Raw genomic sequence first — 25,547 nt, forward strand, 5'->3', positions numbered from 1 at the left:
ATTTGAATGTTTAAGATAACTTTGGATAAGTACATAAATGTGAGGGACGTGGAGGGCTATGGTCCAGGTGCAGGCCAATCGGACTAGGCAGAATAATATTTCACACAGACTAAACAATCTGAGGGGCCCGTTTCAGTGCTGTAGCACTGAATGACTCAAGTGGAAGGGGGGGTTAGTAGGTTTTTAGATGACATGAAGATTAGTGGTGTTATCGGTAGTGCAGAATGTTGTAGGTTACAATGGGACATTGAAAGGATTTAGAGCTGGGCAGAGAACTGGCAGAAATGGAGTTCGATCTGGAAAAGTGTGAAATGATACACTTTGGAAGGCTGAATTTGAAGGCAGAAAGCAGAGTTGATGGCAGGATTCTTGGCACTGTGGAGGAGCAGAGGGATCTCAGAGTCCACATCCATGGATCTCTCAAAGTCTAAAGGTGGTTAGGAAGGTTTGTGGTGTGCTGGCCTTCATTAGTTGGGGGAAACTGAGTTCAAGAGCCACGAGTTATTGTTGCAGCCCGACAAAACTTTGCTGAGACCACAGTTGGAGTATTGTGTTCAGTCCTGGTTGCCTCATTATATTAAGGATGTGAAAGCTTTAGAAAGGGTACAGGGGAGATTTACCAGTCTGCAATCTGGAATAGAGAGCTTGTCTTATGAGGAGAGGTTGAGCAAGCTGGAGTGAAAGAGGACAAGAGGTGACTTGACAAGATGATAAGAGGCATAGATAGTATGGGAATCCAGCAAATTTTTTCCAGGGTGAAAATGGCTAATATGAGAGCGAACATTTTTAAGGTGATTGGAGAAAAATATAGGGGAGATGTCAGAGGTAGGTTTTTTATACACAGCGAGTGGTGGGTACATGGAACATGCTGCCAGAGGTAGTGGTAGAGACAGATACACTAAGTACAGTTAATAGACTCTTAGACAGACACATGGATCCAAGAAAAATGGACGGCTCTGTGGCAGGGAAGGTTAAATGGTCGTTACAACATTATGGGTCGAAGGGTCTGTACGATGCTATATTCTAAATCAATCAGAGCAGTAGAGCGTATTCCAAAGAACATAGTGAAGGTTCTGAATAAACGTTGACCCATTAAAAGAAAAAGAAGAAGCCCATAATTCTCGACCCTGTTGATGTTGGGGAAGATGAAGCAAAGGGAGGAGACACATTACAGATACCAAGTCCTCAACAACACTCTAAAGGTCTGGAGGTCCTTAGAAAGTGCAAGGCTGATAACTAAATTATGAGGGTGAGAGAAATAAGAAAATAAAATGAATGAATCATATGGATTTTTACGACAATCTAATAGTTAAGTGGTGAATTTACAGTTTTTTAAATTTGTAAATTAGTGACAATTTATATTTTATTTCTACATTTAATAGGATTAGTACTAAGCTTTCCGATTGTTCATTCAGTTGCTTGTTCTTTGATGATGTGACTGGTGTAGTGTAGATAAGTGGATGTGGTTTATTATAAAACTCTGATAATTCATTTGTGTCAAATGAAATCATCGTGGATTGAGGTGGGCAGCCCTCATGTGTCACCACAGTGGCATGCCCGTAACTTACTAACCTCAAACCGTACAACCTTGTAATGTGGGGGAAACCCTCACCTACAGGCAGCCACGAGAAGTCAACTCCGATCGCTGGCGCTATAGAGCGATTGCATTAACCACTGTCCCACACTGCCCCTTTTGTGGGAGACTGAGTGGTGTTATTGTTCAAATGGATATAGGCGTGCCTGTACACACGCTGTTGAAGGCCAACATGCAGGTGACGTAAGTGAGTAAGACGACATACGGTTTGTTAGCTTTTAGTGAAAGACGATTCCAATATACAAGTAAGGAAGCTTTATTGCAATTGGCACCTGAAATATTGTTCAGATATTTTGTCTTCTGAAGATTTACTGGATTAGTTCCATAGATGCTGTATTTGCCACATTAAAATAGACTGGGAATGTGTTCTTTAGAGTTCAGAAGAAAGAGCTCGTACTCAAACACATAAAATTCTTAACAGGCTGGATGCAGTGAGAGTCTAACTGTCAAGCTGAGGACCATTGACATAGCTTGACATAGAATAAGGGATAGGCTGTGATGAAGGGAGCTGTAGTGGCTAAGTCAGTATATTTGTTCAAAACAGTAATCAATAGTGCTTAGAACGTTATGGCAATCAATGGTCACAGGGAAAATTTCACAGAAGTGAAGAGTTGATCTTACCAAGTGCTGTTATTCCCTATGTTCCACTTTAATTATTGTGCCACTATCACATCACTGGTCTCCTAGTTTCATGACAGTTTTTAGTCCAAAGAATTCATATGGGAATGAATAAACAGGGAGGAGGCAGTCATTTCATCATGGACTATATAAATATTATTGAATCTGTCTCAGCCACTTCCTCTGGCAGCTTGATCCATGTGTTCACCATTGTTTGCATGAAAGAGTTGTGCCTCAAATCGTTTTCAAATCTTTCCCATCTCACCCTAAACCTACACTTTCTAGTTTGTTATTATTGTGTTGGCTTTACTAATGCCCGTGATTTTGTTACAAGGAAACTTCAGCTTGGTTTTCTAGAGTCTCATGATTGACAATCAAAAGCTTACAGATGTACAAAGGCAATTTGCAGCTCCAGGTGTCGTCTTTGGCATTTTTCTTCCGTCTTTGAGGTTGCTAAAACCATGTTGGTAGCCCAGTGAAACTTTGGGGGTACTTCTGTGAAATCAGATCCGTTAATTCAGTGAGAAAATAGCAATAACGTTCTCATGAATGGATGGATACTAATACCTCCTTGGTTGTTATATTGAGCACTTTCAACCTTTAAAAAAGAGACGCTTGGGGCACTGCGGAGAACTTTTCATTTTATTTATGTTTGACTTGGAAATAACAGAAAAAGTTCAGCAAGCTTAGAAATAAGGGATTGTGGGGAAAATGTTCAGCAGATTAGCTTTTCCTTGTCGGAGTTATGAAGAATAAGAGCCAATCATGTTTAAAAGCTCCGTTCTTGACCGCACTTAAAACAAATATCGCTAGGTTTCCGCGCATTAGAGAAATCAAGGGTTATGGAGGACAACTGTTACGGATCGGCCGTGTCAGAACAGGCCCGAGACCCAGTGTTTTAGACTACCTCTAGCAGGCTGCCGGCGGGTCACTGCGCCGACATCTTGCAGACACAGAGACGCTCGGTTGGCACGGGCAGCGGACGGACGCTCCTCGGGAAAAGCGCGCCATTCCTCCCGCCGACCCGACCCGGAACTAGTGACGCACACTTCCGCTGGAGTTCGCGGGCTCCGGGAAAAAAATGGCGCTGCCGGCGGTGGGCAGGGACTAAGGGGCGGCGAGCGGTGCGGGGATGGCGAGCTTGGATCACAAGTCGCCAAACCTACTGTTGCAGAGTCTGTGTTGCCGGATTCTTGGCCGCAACGAGGGTGAGTAGTGTCGAGGGAGTCCGAAGGTATCCTGGGCTGTTTCAGAGCCAACGGTTTGTGTTCAGGTGGATGCATTGGCGGAAACGCATGTCACATTGTGGTATAAAAACACAGAAATAGTAACCGGCTCAGTGGATAGTTAGATATCTCAGTTGTAACATTGTGGGTTTAGATCAATTGCAGAGGTTTGTTTAAATCCAAATTTAGCGCTGGAGGGCACCAAGAACGGGCTGTTATCTCATCTTTCACCTGAGATGTCAAACTGTGGCCTCTCTACCTGCCGAGGGCTTAAAAGATGCTACAGAGCAGACAGGTATTCCGGATGTTTTGAGGAATGTTTGCATTCGTAATAGCAGAGGCCACTATTAATCTAGACAAGTGAGTTAAAGACGTTTATGTCAGTTGTGGAGTTTGATATTGAAGGAAACTTTCCACAGATTCTCAGCGATGATTATGTCGAACTTTATGTGTTGTTAAATTCCACCTGGTTAATATCACTGGTTTGGCTAATTTGACCTTGGGCTCATGATAATGTGGATTTTTAACTACCGTTTGAAATGACTACTCAGTACAATTTGTATCATAACAACTATATCAAACATGATGAAGTCCCTTCTGAAGTCTTGTTTCCAGAGTCCTCTTGACAGGCGTTTTGAAATTGGTGTCAAAGTTAGGAAAGCAATTCCACAGACCTTTCAAGCAAAATCTGGGCAGAATCATCCTTGTGTTAAACATTGTCACAATATGTTAGTCTGCTCTGTTGTAGTCCTCAGTGAAGACTGGGTGTAGATGTCATGGGTTGATATGTAAGTAGAAAGACACAGCTTTACGTTGCATAGAGCTGATGAAGTTCAATGGCATTGGGTGAACATGGGGGAAGGAAAACTTTCTCCCGATTGCCATTACTGTCCACCCTAAGCTGATCAATCTTTTTCCCTGTCAAGTAACATTTGGAAAAAAAATTGAGAGCAACGAGAGTACAGAAGTAAAATAACAGAAAATACTGGAAAGGCTTAGCACGAGGGGCTACTACATCTACACGTGGGGAGAGAACAGAGGCAATGTTTCAGGTCAGAGATCATGAACTATAAGGGCAGCGAGCACATGGGAAAGTTACCACGTGAAGGTTCCTGTCTGATTGCACACGATCCTTGCATGTAACTATATTCACCATGAATCATTACTTTTAAAAGTCCTTGAACTTTCTGTGCAGCACCACTATCAGGACACCAGAAAGGTAGAGGCATCTGGAATGTTGCCTTAAAGCCATCTTTTCAAGAAGGAGATGAACATTAAATAATGACTTATTTCATAAAGTAAAACAAGGCATCACTTATCCCTGGTGCCCCTCCTCCTTCCCTTTCTCCAATCGTCCATTCTCCTCTCCTATCAGAATCCTTCTTCTCTAGCCCTTTATCTTTCCCACCCAACTGTCATTACCTATCATTCTAGCTAGTCCTCCTCCCTACCTTTTTTAATTTTTCTGTCTTTTCCCCTTTCTTTTCAATCTTGAGGAAGGGTCTCAGCCCAAAATGTCAACTGTTCATTTCCATTGACCTGCCTGATGTGCTGAGTTCCTCCTTCATTTTGTGCCTCTTACTCTGGATTTCCAGTATCTGCAGAATCTCATGTGTTCTATCTGTAATTTGTTCGGTTATAAAAATGGAAAATAAACAAATGTTTTGGGGAAGAAAGTTCAGTTAACCATAAAGGAATTTCTGACTGAAAACAACAAGAGGTATTAAATATTTTGGATTATTTCTATGATTATTCGGATGTAGATTAATTTATTTCTAATTAAGAATAAAATTAATATGCAAACTGTCATTTCCTGGAGAGGACAATTTTTCAGGTAGGCTTAATTGGTTTAGTAACCGAAACCTGAAGTAGGTAGAGAATGAAAAGAAATCAAGTTTAAATTCTTCCTTGCATACCAAGGCTCTTCATCTTCCCTCCTTTGCAGTATCTCATGTTTTGGAAAGGAAAGACAAATTTGTGAGGTGTCAATTTAGCAGTTAGTCAAACCAGGGTTTTGGTAATGAGCCATATACTTGGCAGTGTAGGGATGAAAGAAACTTTGCATAGATGATCAGAATTGGAGGAAATCTGGTAGTATAGGTGGGTGCATGGTGGTGTAGCGGTTAACATATCGCTTTACAGCGCCAGTGATCGGGGTTCAATTCCTGTCGCTGTCTGTAAGGAGTTTGTACGTTCTCACCGTGACCACGTGGATTTCCTCCAGGTGTTCCAGTTTCTTTCTGGATTCCGAAGACGTACGGATTAGGGTTAGTAAGTTGTGAGCATGCGATGTTGCCACTGGAAGCATGCTGACATTTGCTGCTGCCCCCTTGCACGTTTTCTGACTGGGGTTGGTCGTTGACACGATGATGTATTTCATTTTACGTTTCAATGTACATGTGACAAATAAAGCTAATTTTTAATCTTTATCTAGCAGGGACCTGATAGCATAAAATCCTGGGTACATGTTTCCACTTGACTACATCTAGCATGAGGAATTAGTGTTCTCTGTCTAAGGCAAAAAAGGAGATTCATTTTCTCTCTATGTGTCATAGATAGTTAACATTGTCCATTCATTTAAGATGAGCAACAGAGATAAGCCAGGTATCAGAATCAGAATCGGGCTTATTATCACCGGCATGTGACATGAAATTTGTTAACTTAGCAGCAGCAGTTCAATGCAATACATAATCTAGCAGAGAGAGAAAGATAATAATAAATAAAATAAAACATGATAATAAATAAACAAGTAAATCAATTACGTGTATTGAATAGATTTTAAGAAATGTGCAAAAACAGAAATACTGTATATTTAAAAAAAAAGTGAGGTAGTGTCCAAAGCTTCAATGACTGTTTAGGAATCGGATGGCAGAGGGGAAGAAGCTGTTCCTGAATCGCTGAGTGTGTGCCTTCAGGGTTCTGTGTCTCCTACTTACACAAAATAATCTGCAGATGCTGGGGTCAAAGCAACACTCACAACACGCTGGAGGAACTTAGCAGGTCAGGCAGCGTCCGTGGAAACGATCAGTCAACGTTTCGGGCTGGAACCCTTCATCCGGCCCGAAACGTTGACTGATCATTTCCACGGATGCTGCCCGACCTGCTGAGTTCCTGTATCTCCTACTTGATGGTAATAATGAGAAAAGGGCATGCCCTGGGTGCTGGAGGTCCTTAATAATGGACACTGCCTTTCTGAGACACTGCTCCCCTACGATGTCCTGGGTACTTTGTAGGCACGTACCCAAGGTGGAGCTGACTAGATTTACAACCTTCTGCAGCTTCTTTTGGTCCTGTACGGTAGCCCCTCCATACCAGACCGTGATGTAGCCTGTCAGAATGTTCTCCACGGTACAACTATAGAAGTTTTTGAATGTATTTGTTGACATGCCAAATCTCTTCAAACTCCTAATAAAGTTTAGTCACTGTCTTGCCTTCTTTATGACCACGTCGATATGTTGGTTAGATCCTGTCAATATCCACGTCGATATGTTGGTTAGACGTAGAGTCATTGAGTTATACAGCACAGAAACAGGCCCTTTGGTCAGACTAATCCATGCTGATCAACTTGCCCTATCCAAGTTAGTTCCATGTGCAGTGTTTGACCCATAACCTTATAAACGTTTCCAATCCATGTACCAGTCCAACTTATCTTTCAAAAGTTGATGTTGTAGCTGCCTCAGCCACTTCCTCTGGCAGCACATTCTACATATATAACACACTTTGCATTTTAAACAAAAAAGTTGCCCCTCAAGTCCCTATTAAATCTTCCACCTTGCCTTAAATGTATCTCCTCTAGTTTTCGATTCACCAATGTTGAGAAAAAGACACAGGGCATTTACCTTATCTATGCACCTCATGATTTGATACATCTTTGTAGGATCATTTCTCCGTCTCCTGCGCTGCAAGGAATAACATTTCAGCCTGTATCAATCTGACTAAAATTAGGATCTTTTGTAGGTTTTTGCAAATAAAACCGCATGAGACGTTTCAGAAAAACGGTAACAACTGACTTACTGTACTCCAGATGCTGAATACAAAGTGCAGTAACATAACTTCTTGCTATCACATCAGTCCAACCTCTTCAAGTGAACCCCAACTCAATGTTGATGGTTGTGAATTATGTACATTTCCACCAATTACATTACCCTACACTTTATTTCTTGGATTTCAGTTCTCATTGGATCTGTGCACCTGAATTGTTTCTAATTATGTTTGCAGCTGATGTGGCTCAACAGTTCCAGTATGCTGTGCGAGTTATCGGAAGCAATTTTGCTCCCACTGTGGAGCGGGATGAATTTCTTGTGGCTGAAAAAATCAAGAAAGAAAGTAAGTTTTTTTTTAAAACCAACTCTCTGACTTGTAACATGCATGTTAGATAAAGAGGGAAGAAAATTAACAAAGTAGCCATTCTTTTAGTTGTGAACTTGTACAGTATTTAACCAGTTTTAAATGTACAGAGATAAAGAGGGCCTACCACAACTAGTTTTATCATGCCTGTAGTGGTACAACAAGGAAGCAGGTCTTTGCGGCCAAATCATCCATGTTGACCGTGATTCCCATTTGCCTGTACTTGGCCTGTACACCTCTATACCTTTACTGTCAATCTGACTGTCCAAATACTTGTTAAATGTTTTTAATGTACCTGCCCCAACCATTCCTCTTGCAACTTATTCCATATAAATGAACTCTCTGGGTGGAAAGAAAGTTACCCCTCAAGTTTTTATTAAATCTACCCCCTTCACACTGTAAACCTCTGCTCTTTTGTTCTTGATTCCGCAGCCCTGGGAAAAAGGCTGAGTGTGTTCACCCTATCTGTGCCTCTTCTACACCTATGTAAGAACCCTCCCCCTTCCCCCCATTCTCCTATGTCCTAGTTAAAAATGTCCTGACCAACTCAACCTCCATCCATAACTCAGTGCCCTAGATTCTGGTAACATCCTAGTTAATTTCCTCTGCACTGTTTACAGTTTTGTGAGCGCCTTGAGAATTATATATGCACCAGTTGGATTACCCCTCAACTGACCTGATCGGTTTGACAGTTCTTCTTGAGTTTTTTTCTTCATATCTGTCATCATCCATGGGAAATTCCTCTGATCCAATGATATATCTTTCTTTAAGTAAGTCAGCTGTTGGATGCTGATGCTTTTGCGACCCAAAGCTTTTTTGTAAATGAGACATAAAACTCCTTGCTTATGATTGTTTTAAGTATTGCAAGAGCTCAAAGCAAACAAGAACGAGAAGCTGAGAGAACAAAAAGGAGACCAGACTAAAAAGTAGTCATGGTTGTCTCATACTCAGGTCAGAGACAACAGCAAATTCCAGTCATGACAATTAACCCATAAAATAGCCAGATTTGAGTAGCGTGGAACCTGCTACACCATGTGAAATAAGAGTTTCTAGAAAAATACAGAAGCAACTATACTACAAATGCTGGAAAATTCATTGATGTATATACTCGGTGATTATATAAAAATATGAGCAAGCGCAGGAAAGTTAAACTACATACAAGAAAAATAACAATTGTACATCCCAGTTTTTTTTAAAGCTGTTCGGGTGAAAAGAAGTCCAGCCAATAAATGTGGGTCATTACAATGTTTGTTACATTCCACTAAAGTTTCTGCACAAAGCACAGTTTATTGAATGAGTAAAGTGTGAAGAATTCCTTGAAGTTTCACATTATTTATACAGAATTGAATTGGGTTAGGTGGCTTTATAGACATCTGATGTGCAGGCTTGATTATGAAACTCATTGTGCTGATGCTATTTTTTTGCAGTGGTGAGGCAGAGAAGGGAGGCAGATGCAGCTTTATTTTCAGAACTTCATCGTAAGCTGCAGTCACAGGTAAGTTTAAAAAAAAGTTTGTTGGATGGTGAAAACAAAGAAGAGTTATTGCTCCTTTTAATATGCTTGAATGTCTAACCCTTAATTTGATGGTTCATTTTGAATTTTGAAACTAGATGTGTGGGGAACAACATCTGCAAGTGTGCAGTTGAAAATTTCTACTCGTGTTTGGGAATTGAGAATACATTCCGTTAGGTTAAATCATATCAAAGGACAGATTAAGGTGGTTGTGTTTGTTGGAGGCCAATTGTCTCAAACCCAGGATATGTCCTGAAGAACTTGTAGCAGTATCCTAGCCAAAACATTTTCAGCTTCATCATTCATCCATGGGAGGATATTTGCTGCTGATTGCAGTGTTAATCTCCCTTTGTAGGACTCATTATGAAGCTTGTCATTAAGGTAGAACCAGGATTAAGCCCACCAATCCTTTGTGCCTTCTCCACAGTTCATTACTCGTCCTCTACAGCAGCATAATTTTCCATCAGATTCCTCTTTTCCGTTAGTTACCTAAATGTCTAGCAATCCTTTGATATGTGTTATGAATGAATTCATGACAAATCCCCCACAGTCCTGATAGTCCATGAACTCAGGAACACCACCTCTTTTGTTTTGCATTACTGATTTATTTTGTAATTTGTACTAATTTTATGTAGTGCATTGTAACGTTGCTGCAGAACAACAAATTTCTTGTCATATAAGACAGTGATAATAAAACTGATTAAGATTATGTCCTTACAAGAGACAGGATAGGAAAAGACATAGTCTAGATAGCTGTAGTAGTCAGTAGGTTTATAGTACATGTTGGAAGATAGTTTGACAACTGAAGTAGAGGCAGATGGGTAAAAGATGAAGACAGGTGAAGAGGTGTTGGAAATAATTCAAGTTCTCAGCCAAGTCAAGCAACGTTCAGGTAATTCTTGCCTGCAGTCTTTCTAGTTTAATAATAACTTTTGTTTAACAGGGTGACTAAAACTGTACACAGTACTCTTAAGTGTGGCCTCACCAACATCTTATATAACTGCAAACTAACTTCCCAACTCTTACACTCAATGCTCTGACCAATGAAGAAGCCCTGTGTGTCAAACACCTTCACCACCCTATCTGAGATGCACTAGTATTCCCAGGTCTCTTTGTTCCATTGTGTTCTCATCAGTGAAGAGGAACGTGAAGGTACAGTCAAGCAGATGGAGAATTGTTTATACGTATGATTTGAATCAGTGGACTGGACCTCATTCAAGGATTTATCTTTAGATCTGAATGAGTATGGAACAGCTGTCACTGACTTCATCAAGACCTCTGTGGATGAGTGTGCCTTTGAGAACATACACAGTCTTGCCAAACTAGAAGCCCTGGATGAAGAGATTTGCAGTCTGCTGGGAGCTAGATCTGTGGTGTTCAAGATCAGTGATCCAAGAAGATCAAGTATGATCTCTGGAAAGCCATTGTGAAAGTGAAAAGAAAATTCCCTGTGAAGTTAGGGACACAATATGATGCATGACGGCCATGGCAGGATCTGCATGCCATTACTTCCTATAAGGCGAAACCTAACAGCACAAATTGCAGTGATGTTTCACTCCCTTTTCTAGTTCATCTTTCCGCATGATGTGTCCTAGGGAGCTTGTCACTTTTTAAGCATTCTTTGAAAGGAAGAATAACACTCATCATCATCATCAGGTGCCGTGCCCAGTTTGAGCTTTAACAGCCATGGCCCACACACTCCTGTTTTGGGTCAAGTGGATCAATTCACTGGTATTCATTTCCAATTCTCTGGCTGCTGTCTCCATCATCATTTGTCTTTGTCTTCCTCTTGCTTTCTTCCCTTCAATCTTTCCCATAATTACCGTGCATTCTAACTCCTCTTTCCTAATCACATGTCCAATGAAGTTACGTTGCCTTTTCATGATCTCGTACATTATTTCTCTTTTTGTGTTTGCTCTGTTCATCACATCCTCGTTAGATATTCGTTTCGTCCATGATATTCTTTGCATCCTCCTCAAAAACCACATCTCTGCTGCTTCAATTCGTTTCCTCATGTTACTAGATATTGTCCAACATTCTGAGCCATACAACATAACTGGATAAACGTAACATTTCAGTACTCTGAGGTGGGTTGTCATGACTAGTTTAGTATTGGTCAGTATACTCTTCATTCTCCTAAAGGTGTCTTTCGCCATCCCTATTCTTCTTTTGATGTCCATGTCGCACCTGCCATCTGATCTCACCCAGCTTCCTAAGCAGCAAAGGTTCTGTAATTGTTTTATGTCTTCCCCGTTTATTCTCAGCCTGCAGATAGGATTCTCCTTCTTTTTGGATATCACCATACATTCTGTCTTTTTGCAATTGATAGATAGACCCATTTTTGCATTTTCTTCACAATTATAGCAATTAAGTTTTGTAGTTCTTCCTCCGTACTTGCAATTAACACAGTGTCATCTGCATATCTGAAACTATTGATGTTTTCACCGCCAACTTTGATTCCCAAGATGTCTCTTATTTTTTGTAATATTGTTTCACTGTACACATTAAATAAATCAGGGGAGAAAACACACCCTTGTCTAACGCCTCTCTTGATTTTCGTAAACTGACTCACTTCTCCATCTATTCTTACAGCAGCAGTTTGTTCCCAGTACAGATTTCTGATTATGCGGAGGTCTTTTGAATCTAGATCTAGAGTTTTCTGTAATATTTCAAAAAACTTATTGTGCTTCACTTTATCAAATGCTTTTGTGTAGTCGATAAAACAAACAAACAAATCTTTTTGCACTTGAATAGCTCGTTCTGATAGTATCCTTAACATCAATATTGCGTTTCTTGTACCTTTGTCTTTCACAAACCACATTGTTCTTTGCCTATTTTAGCTTGTATCTTACATCAAAATTCTTAGAAGTATCTTGGTGATATGACTTATTGAATTTATCGTCCTGTGTAATTCACATTCTATTGCTCCAGCTTTCTTAGGAAGAGTGATAAATATTGATTTTTTTTTTCATCTCTTCTGGTATTATTCCAAAATAATAATAATCAGTCCTGGGTATGACTCTAAACTGCAATCGGTGATGAGAATAACACTACACTTGTGAAAATCTTCACAGCATCTGACAACACAGTTTTCTCTGTCTTGAAGGCTAATGTTCAAACATTCTTTGAGAAGATGAGCCCTTTCAGGGCATGAGGCCACAACAATGTACGTGCCTGGGTAACGAAAGCCAGTGCCGGCCAGCTGGCTGACGTGTTGAGGGACAACTTCAACCTCTCACTGCTGCAATCAGAGATTCCCTTATGCTTCAAAGTGGCAGTAACCATTCCAGTGTTCCAGAAGAACAGGGTGAGCTGCCTTAAAGAATATCGCCGGGTAAATGCACATTCACAGTAATAAAGTGCTTCAAGACATTGGTCATGGCTGGAGTTAACTCCTGCCTGAGCATGGACACAATTTCACTGGCTGTCCACTCTGGAGCACTTAGACAACAGAAAACCATACGTCAAGTTATCAATTACAGCTTGGCATTCAACAAGTTCCTTACTTGGAGACCATAGTGTGGATCAGTGATAACATCTCTTCACGAACTGTTAACACAGGTATAAGGATAAGACCATAAGCCATAGGAGCAGAACCGTGCCATTCGGCCCATCAAGTCTGCTCCACCATACCATCATGGTTGATTTATTATTCCTTTCAATTCCATTCTCTTGCCTTCTCCACGTAAACTTTGACGCTCTGCTTTAAATATACTCAATGACTTCACCTCCACAGCTGGCTGTGGCAATAAATTCCACAGATTCATCACTTTCTGGCTAAAGAAATTCCTCATCTTTTTTTCTAAATGAGCTTCCCTCTTTTTAGGTGCTGTGCCCTCTGGTCCTAGACTCACCCACTATGCAAAACATCTTCTCCACATTGACTCTATCTAAGCCTTTCAATAGTTGATAGATTTCAATGAGATACCGTCCTGCCCCATTCTTCTAAACGCCAGTGTGTACAGGCCCAGAGCCATCAAAAACTCCTCGTGCATTAACCTTTCATTCCCAGAATCTTTCTCGTGAGCAACTTCTAGACCCTCTCCAATGCCATCACGTTTTTATGTAGATAAGGGGCCCACAACTGCTCACAGTGCTCCAAGTGCCGTCTGAACAATGCCTTATAAAGTCTCAGCATCACATCCTTGCTCCTATATTCTGGTCCAGTCAAGCTAACTGGCTTACAAATTCCTTTATTCCACCTTCCTCCCTTCTTAGAGTGTGGAGTGACACTTGCAATTTTCCGTTCCTTCAGAACCATTCCAGAATCGTGATTTTTGAAAATTCATTCCCAATGCCCCCACAATCTGTTCAGCTACCTCTTTCAGAACCCTGGGGTGTGGTCCTTCTGATCCAGGTGACTTATCTATCTTCAGGCCTCTCGTCTTCCCAATCAAGCACTTTTCCCTTAGTAAAAGCAACTACATTCATTTCTGTCCCTTAACATCTGAATTTCTGGCATACTACTAATGTCTTCCACAGTAAAGACTGATACAAAACACTTAAGTTTGCCTGCCATTTTTTTGTCCCCCAATACTAATCCTCCTGCAACATTTTCCAGCAATCTAATATCCATTCTTGCCTCTTTCACACTATATCTGGGGGAAAAAAGACTTCTGGTATCCTTTCATATTAATGGCTAGTTTACCCTCATGTTTCATCTTTTCTTTCCTTGTGATTGTTTTAGTTGCCTTCTGTTGGTTTTTAAAAGCTCTCCAAGCATCTAACTTCTCTTTAATTTTTGCTATATTATATGCCCTCTCTTGCTTTTATGCTGTCTTTGACTTCCCTTGTCAGTCATGGCTTGTCATCTTCCTTTCAGAATACTACTTTATCTTTGGGATGTATCTATCCTGTCCTTTCTGAATTGCTCATAGATACTCCAGCCATTGCTGTTCTGCTATCATCCCTACTGGTGTCCCCTTCCAATCTCAGCCAGCTCCTTTCTCATGTCTGTAATTCCCTTTACTCCACTGTAATACTGATACATCTGACTATCTTCTCCCTCTCAAACTGGATGTTGAATTCTATCATATTATGATCACTACCTTAAACTCCTGAATCAAATCTTGTTCATGTCACAATACCCAATCCAGACTTCTCTGAGTGCACTCAGCCACAAGCTCCTAAGAAGCGATCTCGTAGGCATTCTACAGATTCCCTGTCTTGGGATCCAGCACCAAACTAATTTTCCCAATCTACCTGCATATTGAAATCTCCTATTACTATCATAACATTGCCCTTATTATGTGCCTTTTCTATCTCGTGTTGTAATTTATATCCCACATCCTGGCTACCATGTAGGGGCCTGTACGTAACTCCCCAACATGGTCTTCTTACTCTTGCAGTTTCTTAACTCTGCCCCCAAGGATTCTACATCTTCCAATACAACGTCACCTCTTCCAAAGAATTTAATGTCATTTTTAACCAACGGAGTTATCCCACTCCCTCTGCCTACCTGTCTGTCCTTTTGATACAAGGTGTATCCTTGGATATTAAGTTTCCAAATATGATCTTCTTTCAGCCACAACTTAGTGTTTCCCACAACACCGTACCTGCCAACTGTGCTATCAGATCATCTACCTTAATCCATATACTGCGTGCATTCAAATATAACACCTACAGTCCTGTATTCATCATACTTTTTGATTTTTGGCCCCATGTTACATATCAACTCATCCCAGGAGATCAGCAGTTTCTAACATACTCAAGCCACCTTTTCTGGCACCAACAATCTTTCCACAGTCAAAGTCACTTAGATCAGATTTCTTCCCTTTTCTCATGTCTGGTCTGAACAACAACTGAACCTCTTGACCATGTCTGTGTACTTTTATGCATTGAGTTGCTGCCAGATGATTGGTTGGATATTTTCATGAATGAGCAGGTATACCTAAAAAAGTGCCCACTGAGTCATTGCTGGTTTTACCATGAATTAACCTACCTTACTTTCAAATTCTTTACGCATTCAGATAAACAACCTTCAGATTTGTCTTGGTATCAGTTTCCCCTGTTGTTACTCACATTGGAGATATTTTGTTCTGTATGTCTCCACTGTCCCTTCCTGATAAGTTCAGGTTATAACTGCCCGCTTCAAGAGCCTGATGGTTGAGGGGTAGTAATTGTTCTTGAACCTGGTGGTGCGAGTCCTGAGCCCGTTGTACCTTCCACCTGATGTCAGCACGGTCTGGGTGGTGAGGATCTCGCATGAAGGATGCTGCTTTCCTACAACAGTGTTTCATGTAGATGTGCTCAATGGCCGGGAGGGCGTTAGTCATGAGTTACTGGGCTAAATTCACTACCTTTTGTAGGACTTTCTGTTTAAAGACATTGGTGTTTCCATGCCAGGCCTTTGCTAGGTGGATCCTGCTGCTTAAGTTCACTGAATTATAAGCAGTTCGTTGCTGCTTTGAGTAATTGAAGGATGTAATTCTATGAAGTACCATCAGCTTCTCCTGTCTTGGGACTGCTCCCTCAACCTTCTCTGTTTGAACAAAGATAAAATAGGAATAAAAAGTACAAACAAGCACAGTTTTATTGGGTTCAGCAATAATTCAGCAAAATGGAGTGGAACCTGTAATGTAATGGTAAATCACTTGTGGAGTAACAAAAGTCACTGAAGCAGGAGATTAAAAGCGCACAGCATAAGCATGTTCTCAAAAATAAAAAGAGTAAGGCTGCCAAGTCTAGAATAACTGTATGAGAAGGTCCACAGAGTATCGAATAAGATGAAAAGGGGAAGTTTATGTTAGTTGCTTAGGACTCAGTGTTACAGCAAGCCAAGAAGAACATGGAAAAAATGGGTGAAGTTATAAGGGAAAACAGAGTGGGGTCATGAAAAATATATTGGTAGGTAAAATAAAAAAAGTTATTTTAAGTACATAAATGAGCGAGAGGATAACAAAAGAGAGAGTAGGCCTAATAGAAGTGACAAGGGAGACAAGAGGCTGATATGGTTTCTGATTGAATACTTTGCAGCTGTTTTAACAAAAGTTCGGTGACAATGTTCAAGCAGTTGTTCAGAAGAAAGAGAGTGAAAATATTGGCTGGGATAAGTATATTAAGATATTAAACTGAAGAAGTTCAGAATTTTTGAAGGTAACTAATCACCAGGTTTCTTCCTGTAAAACAGACATAATTGAAAGCTTCGAGCATCCTTCGCGGTGGTGCCAGATGACTGAAGGACTTGATTTAAAAGGAGAGCATAGCAAGAGAAACTGAGTGTGGACTTTGTGAGGTTACAAAATAAACATTTAAAATTAAGTAAATATTTAAAGATGGACATGGCAGGACAGTTGATGTGTTTCAGCTGTAATGTGAAGGAGCTAGGATCAGAGAGTCATGGTTCAGAGTGAAAGAGACCATGCGGAGGAAAGCGGGATTAAAGTGCTCGGCGTGGTCATGGTGTGGTAAACAGGCCTTTTGGTCCACCTTGTCCATGTCAACCATTGTACTTAGGTATACTGGTCCCATTTACCTTCATTTGGTCTGTAACCCCCTTTGTCTTGGTGATTCAAATGATGGTATAGCTGCTGTAAGTGTTGCGAGTGTATGTGCCTCCACCACCTTAGGCAGCATGTTCCAGAAGCCATTAGCGTCTTGTTGCCACATCTATAGTTTTAGCTAAAGGAGCTTAGAGTTGAGCTGTTTCAGACACTGCAATGCGTCACAGAATGGGAAAGTGACCTGGATGCTTTTCATTATCTAAAACAACAAGAAAAGTACTTATCCGTTAATCTGCATAGGAACCAGTGAGCATTTAGTACATAAGTTATTGTGTTTTCTTAAAATTTGTGAAAATACCTGCTGAAATAGCACTCCCTTTCAAATCCTCAAGAGAAAAAAGATTCGAAAATGTCTGCCATGCAAGAGCATCTTGAAACCGCAAGGGAAATGAATATGGAGTGCCAGATGTCTAGTCTTGTGACAGTGCTAATATTCCCCAATCCCACTCCCTTCTGCTGTATTTCAATTTAAATTTTTTTCTCTGTCTTGATCTGATTGGAGTAAACTCATCAAAGCAAACCTATCAGAGATCCATTATCATGTCCTTAATCTTCTTGCATTGGCGCCATGGTTAACTTTTGTCTCTAGGTAATATAATTTTGAAGTTTCTTTTACTGTTATATGAATGGGTAAATTATTCAAAGACCAGGCATTGGAGTTTACTATTGTACTAAAATGAAATGCAATTCTCTCCTACCCTCCTTATGAATGAATAGTGTTTACCCTCATGTTTGTGAACTACAATAGGTTTGATTACTACCTATTTTCCTCCTCCCTGCTATACTCTACCTTACTAGCCCAATACTCAAACCCAAGCTGCTTGTGTTTCTTTCTTCCTCCTATCTCCTCCATGCTGTTCAATGTGTGAAGAGCTATTGATACCTTGGGTGAGTGAATTGTGATAATGGTGAATGTTCATTAAAAGCATTTGCTTTTTTCTGCCTTTTACAGCACTTCTGCTTTGTAATGCATTATTCCAAAGATGAAAATACGATTTGATGTAATGAATGTGTTTTCCTCCATGTCTAGGGTATAATAAAAAACAGATGGGCTGTACTCTACCTCCTGCTCAGCCTCAGTGAGGATCCACGTAAACCCCTGAGCAAGGTATTAAGAAATGGTTCTTGTTTGTTTAATCTTAACTGATAGGTTCCAATACTAATGTGTTTTTCATGTTTCTCCCAAGGTACTACTTTTGTCTTTCAGTAATGTTAAAACTGTGACTACTCAATGTTCCAGTCTTGATTCATCTGTTTTCTTTAGATGCTTAATAGAGCTTCTTTGCTTTTCAATTCCATCCTTATTGCAATGAATCAGAGCTCTGAATTTTACGGTTTTATTTGCTTGCGTTAGTACTCTTAATGGTTGTTCTCTTCTTCAATCTCATTGGGTGCCTGTTTTGTTGCTGGTGGGTACATTTTCTGAAATATTCTTACTTGTCAATCTCTTGCTACTTTTGAAGGTTTATGGTGTATGCCTTTGTGTTGTGATACACAAATATCAAATTTATGCTTCTAATTTAGACGCCCACATTATTTTTCCAAGAGGTGAGCAACAGTAATCCTAGCACCAATACATGGAACACTGTTTCCTATAATTTCATACTTTTTTTAAGGTTAACTTTTATCTGGGAGTAACTGAAATAAGGAGCTTGTGCCCACGTGAAGTAGTCATAGTCATACTTTATTTATCCCGGGGGAAGTTGGTTTTTGTTACAGTTGCACCATTAATAATGAATAGTAATTAAACCATAAATAGTTAAATAATAATATGTAAATTATGCCAGTAAATTATGAAATAAGTCCAGGACCAGCCTATTGGCTCAGGGTGTCTGACCCTCCAAGGGAGGAGTTGTAAAGTTTGATGGCCACAGGCAGGAATGACTTCCTATGACGCTCTGTGTTGCATCTCGGTGGAATGAGTCTCTGGCTGAATGTACTCCTGTGCCCAACCAGTACATCATGTAGTGGATGGGAGACGTTGTCCAAGATGGCATGCAATTTGGACAGTATTCTCTTTTCAGACACCACCGTCAGAGAGTCTAGTTCCATCCCCACAACATCACTGGCCTTACAAATGAGTTTGTTGATTCTGTTGGTGTCTGCTACCCTCAGCCTGCTGCCCCAGCACACAACAGCAAACACGATGGCACTGGCCACCGCAGACTCGTAGAACATCATCAGCATCGTCCGGCAGATGTTAAAGGACCTCAGTCTCCTCAGGAAATAGAGACGGCTCTGACCCTTCTTGTAGACAGCTTCAGTGTTCTTTGACCAGTCCAGTTTATTGTCAATTCGTATCCCCAGGTATTTGTAATCCTCCACCATGTCCACACTGACCCCCTGGATGGAAACAGGGGCCACCGGTACCTTAGTTCTCCTCAGGTCTACCACCAGCTCCTTAGTCTTTTTCACATTAAGCTGCAGATAATTCTGCTCACACCATGTGACAAAGTTTCCTACCGTAGCCCTGTACTCAGCCTCATCTCCCTTACTGATGCATCCAACTATGGCAGAGTCATCAGAAAACTTCTGAAGATGACAAGACACTGTGCAGTAGTTGAAGTCCGAGGTGTAAGTAGTGAAGAGAAAGGGAGACAAGACAGTCCCCTCTGGAGCCCCAGTGCTGCTGATCACTCTGTCGGACACACAGTGTTGCAAGCACACGTATTGTGGTCTGCCAGTCAGGTAATCAAGAATCCATGACACCAGGGAAGCATCCACCTGCATCGCTGTCAGCTTCTCCCCCAGCAGAGCAGGGCGGATGGTGTTGAACGCACTGGAGAAGTCAAAAAACATGACCCTCACAGTGCTCGCTGGCTTGTCCAGGTGGGCGTAGACACGGTTCAGCAGGTAGACGATGGCATCCTCAACTCCTAGTCGGGGCTGGTAGGCGAACTGGAGGGGATCTAAGTGTGGCCTGACCATAGGCTGGAGCAGCTCCATAACAAGTCTCTCCAGGGTCTTCATGATGTGGGAGGTCAATGCCACCGGTCTGTAGTCATTGAGGCCGCTGGGGCGCGGCGTCTTCGGCACAGGGACGAGGCAGGTCATCTTCCACAGCACAGGAACCCTCCGGAGCCTCAGGCTCGGGTTGAAGACATGGCGAAGTACTCCACATAGCTGAGGGGCACAGGCTTTGAGCACCCTGGTACTGACACCATCCGGTCCTACAGCCTTGCTTGGGTTGAGACGTTTCAGCTGTCTTCTCACCTGTTAAGCTGTGAAGCCCACCGTGGTGGTTTTGTGTGGGGAAGGGGTATAGTCATGAGAGCAGGGTGGGGGACTGTGAGGAGGGGTAGGAGGGGAGAGTGGAATACGTGTTGGTTGGGGGCCGACAACAGATGGCTCATGTGGGGGATGGGCAGGGGCCACAATGTCAAATCTGTTAAAGAACAGGTTAAGTTCGTTGGCCCTGTCCACACTGCCTTCCGCTCCTCTGTTGCTAGTTTGCCGGAACCCAGTGATGGTCCTCATCCCCCTCCAGACCTCTTTCATGTTGTTCTGCTGGGGTTTCCACTCAAGCTTCCTCCTGTACCTGTCTTTAGCCTCCCTGATCCTGGCTTTCAGGTCCCTCTGTATTGCCCTCAGCTCCTCCCTATTTCCATCTCTAAACGCCCTCTTTTTAGCATTCAGGATGTCCTTAATGTCCTTTGTAACCCATGGCTTGTTATTTGAATAACAAAGGACAGTTCTTGTTGGAACATTACAGTCCACACAGAAGTTGATGTAATCCGTGATGCACTCTGTGAGCCCATCACTATCCTCTCCATGTGGCTCACAGAGTGCCTGCCAGTCTGTCACCTCAAAACAAACAACCCTGGAGCGCCTCATAAGCCTCCTCTGACCATTTTCTCACTGTCTTCGAGGTTGCAGGTTTACTCTTCACCAGAGGCACGTAGCAGGGTTTTAGATGCACCAGGTTGTGATCTGACCTTCCCAGTGGGGGGAGGGGAGAGGAGCTGTATGCATCTTTAACGTTAGCGTACATCAAATCCAGAGTCCTCTCCCCTCTGTTGATGAAAGTAACAGGAACTAGACAATGATGTAAGGGAGAAAGGAAAAAGAATGACATGAAGCAAGGTGATAAAGGTTCCTGTGAAAACTTGACTAACAAACAGTCTGCTGGATTAACTCAATGGGCCAAGCAGCATGTATTGGGGAAGGGGTGAAGCACTTGTTGACATTTTGGGTCAAAACTCTGCATTATGTTTTGACCCAAAACTTGACTTGGTTTCCATCCAAAACGTCAACCCCTTTCTACCCACCCTCTACAGATGCTACTTGACCCAGAAGGGTTTGTTTTGACCAGATTCCAGCATCTGGAGTCTTTTATGTCTCTCACATAAAGACCTATTGAGCTACTTGGGACTCCATTAAAAAGAAAGTGAAGTGCCTTCAGTACAGTTTTCCATGCTCATATTTAGTTATAATGTAGAATTAAGTAATATTTGGTAATCATTTGCAATGTACCAATCAGGTACAAAGGACTGTGGGGCGGGGGGTATTACTGATTTAAAATCCACTCTGATATGAGTTTGCATTTGTACGTATGTTCAGAAGTACTGAGAAACTGGAACACATACTGCTTGGAACAGAATTTGACACATGACCTTAAGGGAAAAATTCTCTGGTAGCTTCATACATTGAAGATTGAGATCATAACTTGGATCAAATGTTTCCTTTGCAGCTGATCCTTCCAGATTCTTATGTCTTAAGAAAGGCAGAGGAAGAAGCTGTCATGATTCTGAATATCAATGTGGGATTGAACCTGTGGTAGGTCCAGGTTACTTGAGGAATTGGGAGGTTATGCTTGTAAAAGTTCAGGACAACAGGTTTGGACTAGGGGCAAGAAGTTATACCTTTTTTTTTCCCTGAGTTTTGCTCTTCAATATTTAAGAGATGCCCGGGATAATTAAGTTACTTTCTATGTTATCATTCAGTTTTGTGACGTATCTCCAGTTTGCCAACTTTTTGTTTGTGAAGTGATACTCTGGTAGAAAGGAGGGATGTTATAGATTGAGTGGCAAAGATGTAAAGGATGTACAAAAACAGCGGCACTTGAATGCATATGTCCAAAAATATTTGTAAGCGGCAGGGCATGTTGAGAAAGTGGTTCATAAATCAATCGGAATGCCAGTATTGTAATTGGAGGTGTAGAAGGCAAAAGGGACGTTATGTTGAAACCGTATAGAACTGGATACCATACACCAGTTGTGATTGCCATGCTCATATTTATCATCCTTAGGCTCAATGTGAGGCCCCTTGAGAGAGTGTAGAAAAGGCTTATTGAATGGTTCCAGGAATGAGGGATGTCAGTGTTAAGATGGGAGCACAGGAATCTCAACCTGAAATGTCGGCTGTCCATTTCCTTCCCCAAATTCTGCCTAGCCTCTTCTTCCAGCAATTTGTTTTTTGTTTTGGTTTTTATTTCAGTGTTAAAATTACATTGGAGAAGCTGGTGTTCATGAACGAAAAGGGTTGAAAGGAGAATTGATGGAGCAGTACAAAATCATGGAGACGAAAGAGACTGCAAATGCGGGGATCTGCAGCAACAGACAAAAAGCTGAGGAACTCAAGTGGATCAGGCAGTCTATAGAGGAAAATGGATGATTGATATTGAAGGAAGCAGTACAACTGAAGGGTGCTGCCATTTCTCACCTTGGATGCTGCCTGATCACAGGCTTCCTCCAGTTTGTGTGTTGCTCCATTATACGGTCGTGACTGGATTAGAAAAGTTAAATAAAGACATATCCCAATATTGAGTGGGTCCAGGAGTCAGGGAACAGATTTAAACTTGAAGCAACATTGTTTAATGCAGAGTGCAGTTGAATTATCGATCTTGCTATTAGTCAACCACTTTAAAATGAGAAATGGAAAAGTAGTTGAGACAATAGTTTGTTGAGGTTTGGAGAAAGAACAAGAGGAAGAGAATTGGACTGGCATGTTTTCCCTACTAGGAAACAGTTAAAATTGCTGGGCTTAATGACCACCACCTATGTCATTCTTATTGATATAACTTCTGCTTTGAAGCAACATAAGTTTGGATGTTTGATGTTTTTCTAGATTTAGAAATACAGAATGGTAACCAAATCTGCCCCAATGAGTCCATTTATACCCATGTGACCAATTCACCTAACTAATCAGTACTTCTTTGGAATGTGAGTGAAACTGGATCATCTGGAGGAAAGTCATGCTGTCACGGGGAGAATGTACAAACTCCTTACAAACCGGTGAGATTGAACCCTGGTCACTCTCAGTGACGTTGTCCGGCAGCATAGCAGTCAGTGCAAACGCGATATAATTTTAATGTAATAACTTGAAGGACAATGCAGACTGTTCAGTAGCTTTTTGTTATCAATTTGTGTCATTCCTGTTCTGCTATTGGGATCTACGACTTAAGATCTAAGTATCTGTCCATAAAACACCTTTGTATAGGATTTCAAGGAGTGTTTTGTGTGGTAACCCTTGTTCATTGAATTTGAATTTGACATTTTCTTTTGTAATATTCTAACTTCATTGCCTAAAGTTCTGTTATCGTGCTTTTCCAGGTCGCTAATTATGCAGCATTATTTGCGCAAGCATTACCAAGAGATGCTCATTCTACTCCTTACTACTACTCCAGACCACAGTCTCTTCCCCTGACTTATTCTGACAGGGCTGCTTCCTCTCAAAGTGCTGGCAGCATGGGAAGTAGTGGAGTTGGCAGCCTTAGCATTTATGGCTTAAATGGGCCAACACCAACCCCTCAGTCATTATTACCAGGGTAAGTAGTCTTCTTGTCTCTAACTTGAAAGTAAACTCATAGTAATTTATTCTAAACTACCATAGAATGAGTACTTTATACTTTATACTTTGTTGTCGCCAAACAATTGCTACTAGAACGTGCAATCATCACAGCGATATTTGATTCTGCACTTCACACTCCCCGGATTACAAATATTAAATATTAAAGATATTAAAATAGTTAAAATGTTAAATTATAAATCGTAAATAGAAAATAGAAAAATAGGAAGTAAGGTAGTGCAAAAAAAAACTGAGAGGCAAAAACCGAATGTTTCTGGATGAAGCCATTTGACTTCTGTGTTCAGGCCAGTCAAAAACTTAGCTCTCCAGATGAATCAGTCTTTTGTTATGTTTTGTAACTACAAAACATAAAAGCTAATTAAAAGGAAAAAATGGGGAGTCGAACTTTGTTTTTACTTTAAGCGAGGCACGTTCGTATGATGTGGCAGCGTAGTGATGTAGGCCATTTACGTACTTTCATATATAACCTGTAATGCATTATGCAAACAACAAAGAATGCTTAACCAGTATATTTACAATATTACTCGAATATTACTGAAATATTAAATATACAACACTCCTCCCTGCTTAGCGATAAACTTTTAACTCAATATAGAATGCATTTCAACTTGTATACGTATATACAGTACTGTGCTGAAGTCTTAGGCACATATGTATAGCTAGGGTGCTTAAGACTTTTGCATAGTGCTGTGTTTGTAAATCTGGCGGGAGCAAAGGATGGAGTGCTGCAGGATGGATGTGGGACAGGTGGCACAGGGGGAGTGGCAGGGGCAGGAGGTGGTGTGGGTGCGGGCATACCCAGCCCTTTATACTTATACATACTGTATAGTACAACTACTTTATAGACATCCACTGCATAGTAAAAAAATAAGTTGTCTCATTCAGGCCAAAATATTTAATTGCCTTTCCCTTGTGGGATAATGGGATAACTGCTTGGCAGGTAAGACTTGTGACTGTGAAACTTTCTCAGGTTCTGGGGCCTCCTCTGTGTGGTTGTAGGAGTTGACTCTGGGACTGCAGGGAGCGGTTCTGACAGCTGTAGCCACCATTCTTCTCTAACAATTATCTCTACTGTCCTTAACTGATCGATGTATCATCTCCAGATGGCGTCAGACACAATTTTTGACTGTGGAGGAGAGTGGTCCACTTCTGTCCTTAATCTAACAAAGTACTCACCTTTGAACACCTCTGTAGTCCCTCGCCAGGACTGCTTGTCCATGAGTGAAACATCGAACCTCCTTGTTTGAGGAGCCTTCAAATGGTCTCAGCTGTTTGTCCTGCATACTCCTTTTGAGATTGGATTTGAGGGGATCTAAATGTGAACACAAAGGATGACTCAGGGACAGCATAGATGATGACTTGTTGGTAGTGGACTGTGCTGCATTGTGATATGTAAGGATGAAATTGAGCTTCTGATTCAGTGTCCGTGTAGTGTGTTCTGCTGACATTGCTCGCAGAGCGTTCTTCAGGCTCCGGACAGGCCTTTCCGCCGAGCTATTTGTAGCTGGGTGGTGCAGTGCAAAGATAATATGTCTTATTCCATTCATTTTTAGGAATGATTTGAAACTGTTCCGCACCAAACTGTGTCTATTGTCACTGACTAAGTGTTCTGGAACACCAGTTCTGTGATGAGGCTTCTTAATACACAAGCAGTTTGCGAGGCTGTAGAAGATAATATTGGGAACACTTAGCTGCGTTCACAACTACCAAGTAATTTGTGCCCATGAATGGTCCAGCAAAGTCTACATGAATGCTCTGTCAGGGTAAGACAGGCCATTGCTAGGGATGGAGGGGTGATGCCCTTGGTATCTTCTAGTTGTATTGGCAACCCAAACACTACATGGCAAGCTGCTCAGTCTGCTGGCCCATCCACTAGGCAAAACTTAGAGCTAACACCTTCATTTTAACCATGTCTAGTTGATCACCATATAGCTCTTCCA

At 41.4% G+C, this 25,547-nt stretch overlaps 1 protein-coding gene across 1 annotated transcript in view; it reads left to right on the plus strand.

The window, feature by feature from the left end:
* The first annotated feature begins 3,281 nt into the window (after positions 1–3,281).
* tubgcp3 (tubulin gamma complex component 3) overlaps positions 3,282–25,547 on the plus strand; it is a 140,257-nt gene continuing 117,991 nt past the window's right edge. Inside the window, exons 1-5 of the mRNA XM_063048317.1 lie at positions 3,282–3,420; positions 7,657–7,764; positions 9,213–9,280; positions 17,831–17,908; positions 23,352–23,566. Of these exons, the coding sequence (XP_062904387.1) occupies positions 3,345–3,420; positions 7,657–7,764; positions 9,213–9,280; positions 17,831–17,908; positions 23,352–23,566 (545 nt within the window). The 5' untranslated portion in view covers positions 3,282–3,344. The remainder of the gene's footprint in view (positions 3,421–7,656; positions 7,765–9,212; positions 9,281–17,830; positions 17,909–23,351; positions 23,567–25,547) is intronic.

The sequence above is a fragment of the Mobula hypostoma genome, chromosome 5, assembly GCF_963921235.1.
Source record: "Mobula hypostoma chromosome 5, sMobHyp1.1, whole genome shotgun sequence".
Classification (NCBI taxonomy): Eukaryota; Metazoa; Chordata; class Chondrichthyes; order Myliobatiformes; family Myliobatidae; genus Mobula; species Mobula hypostoma.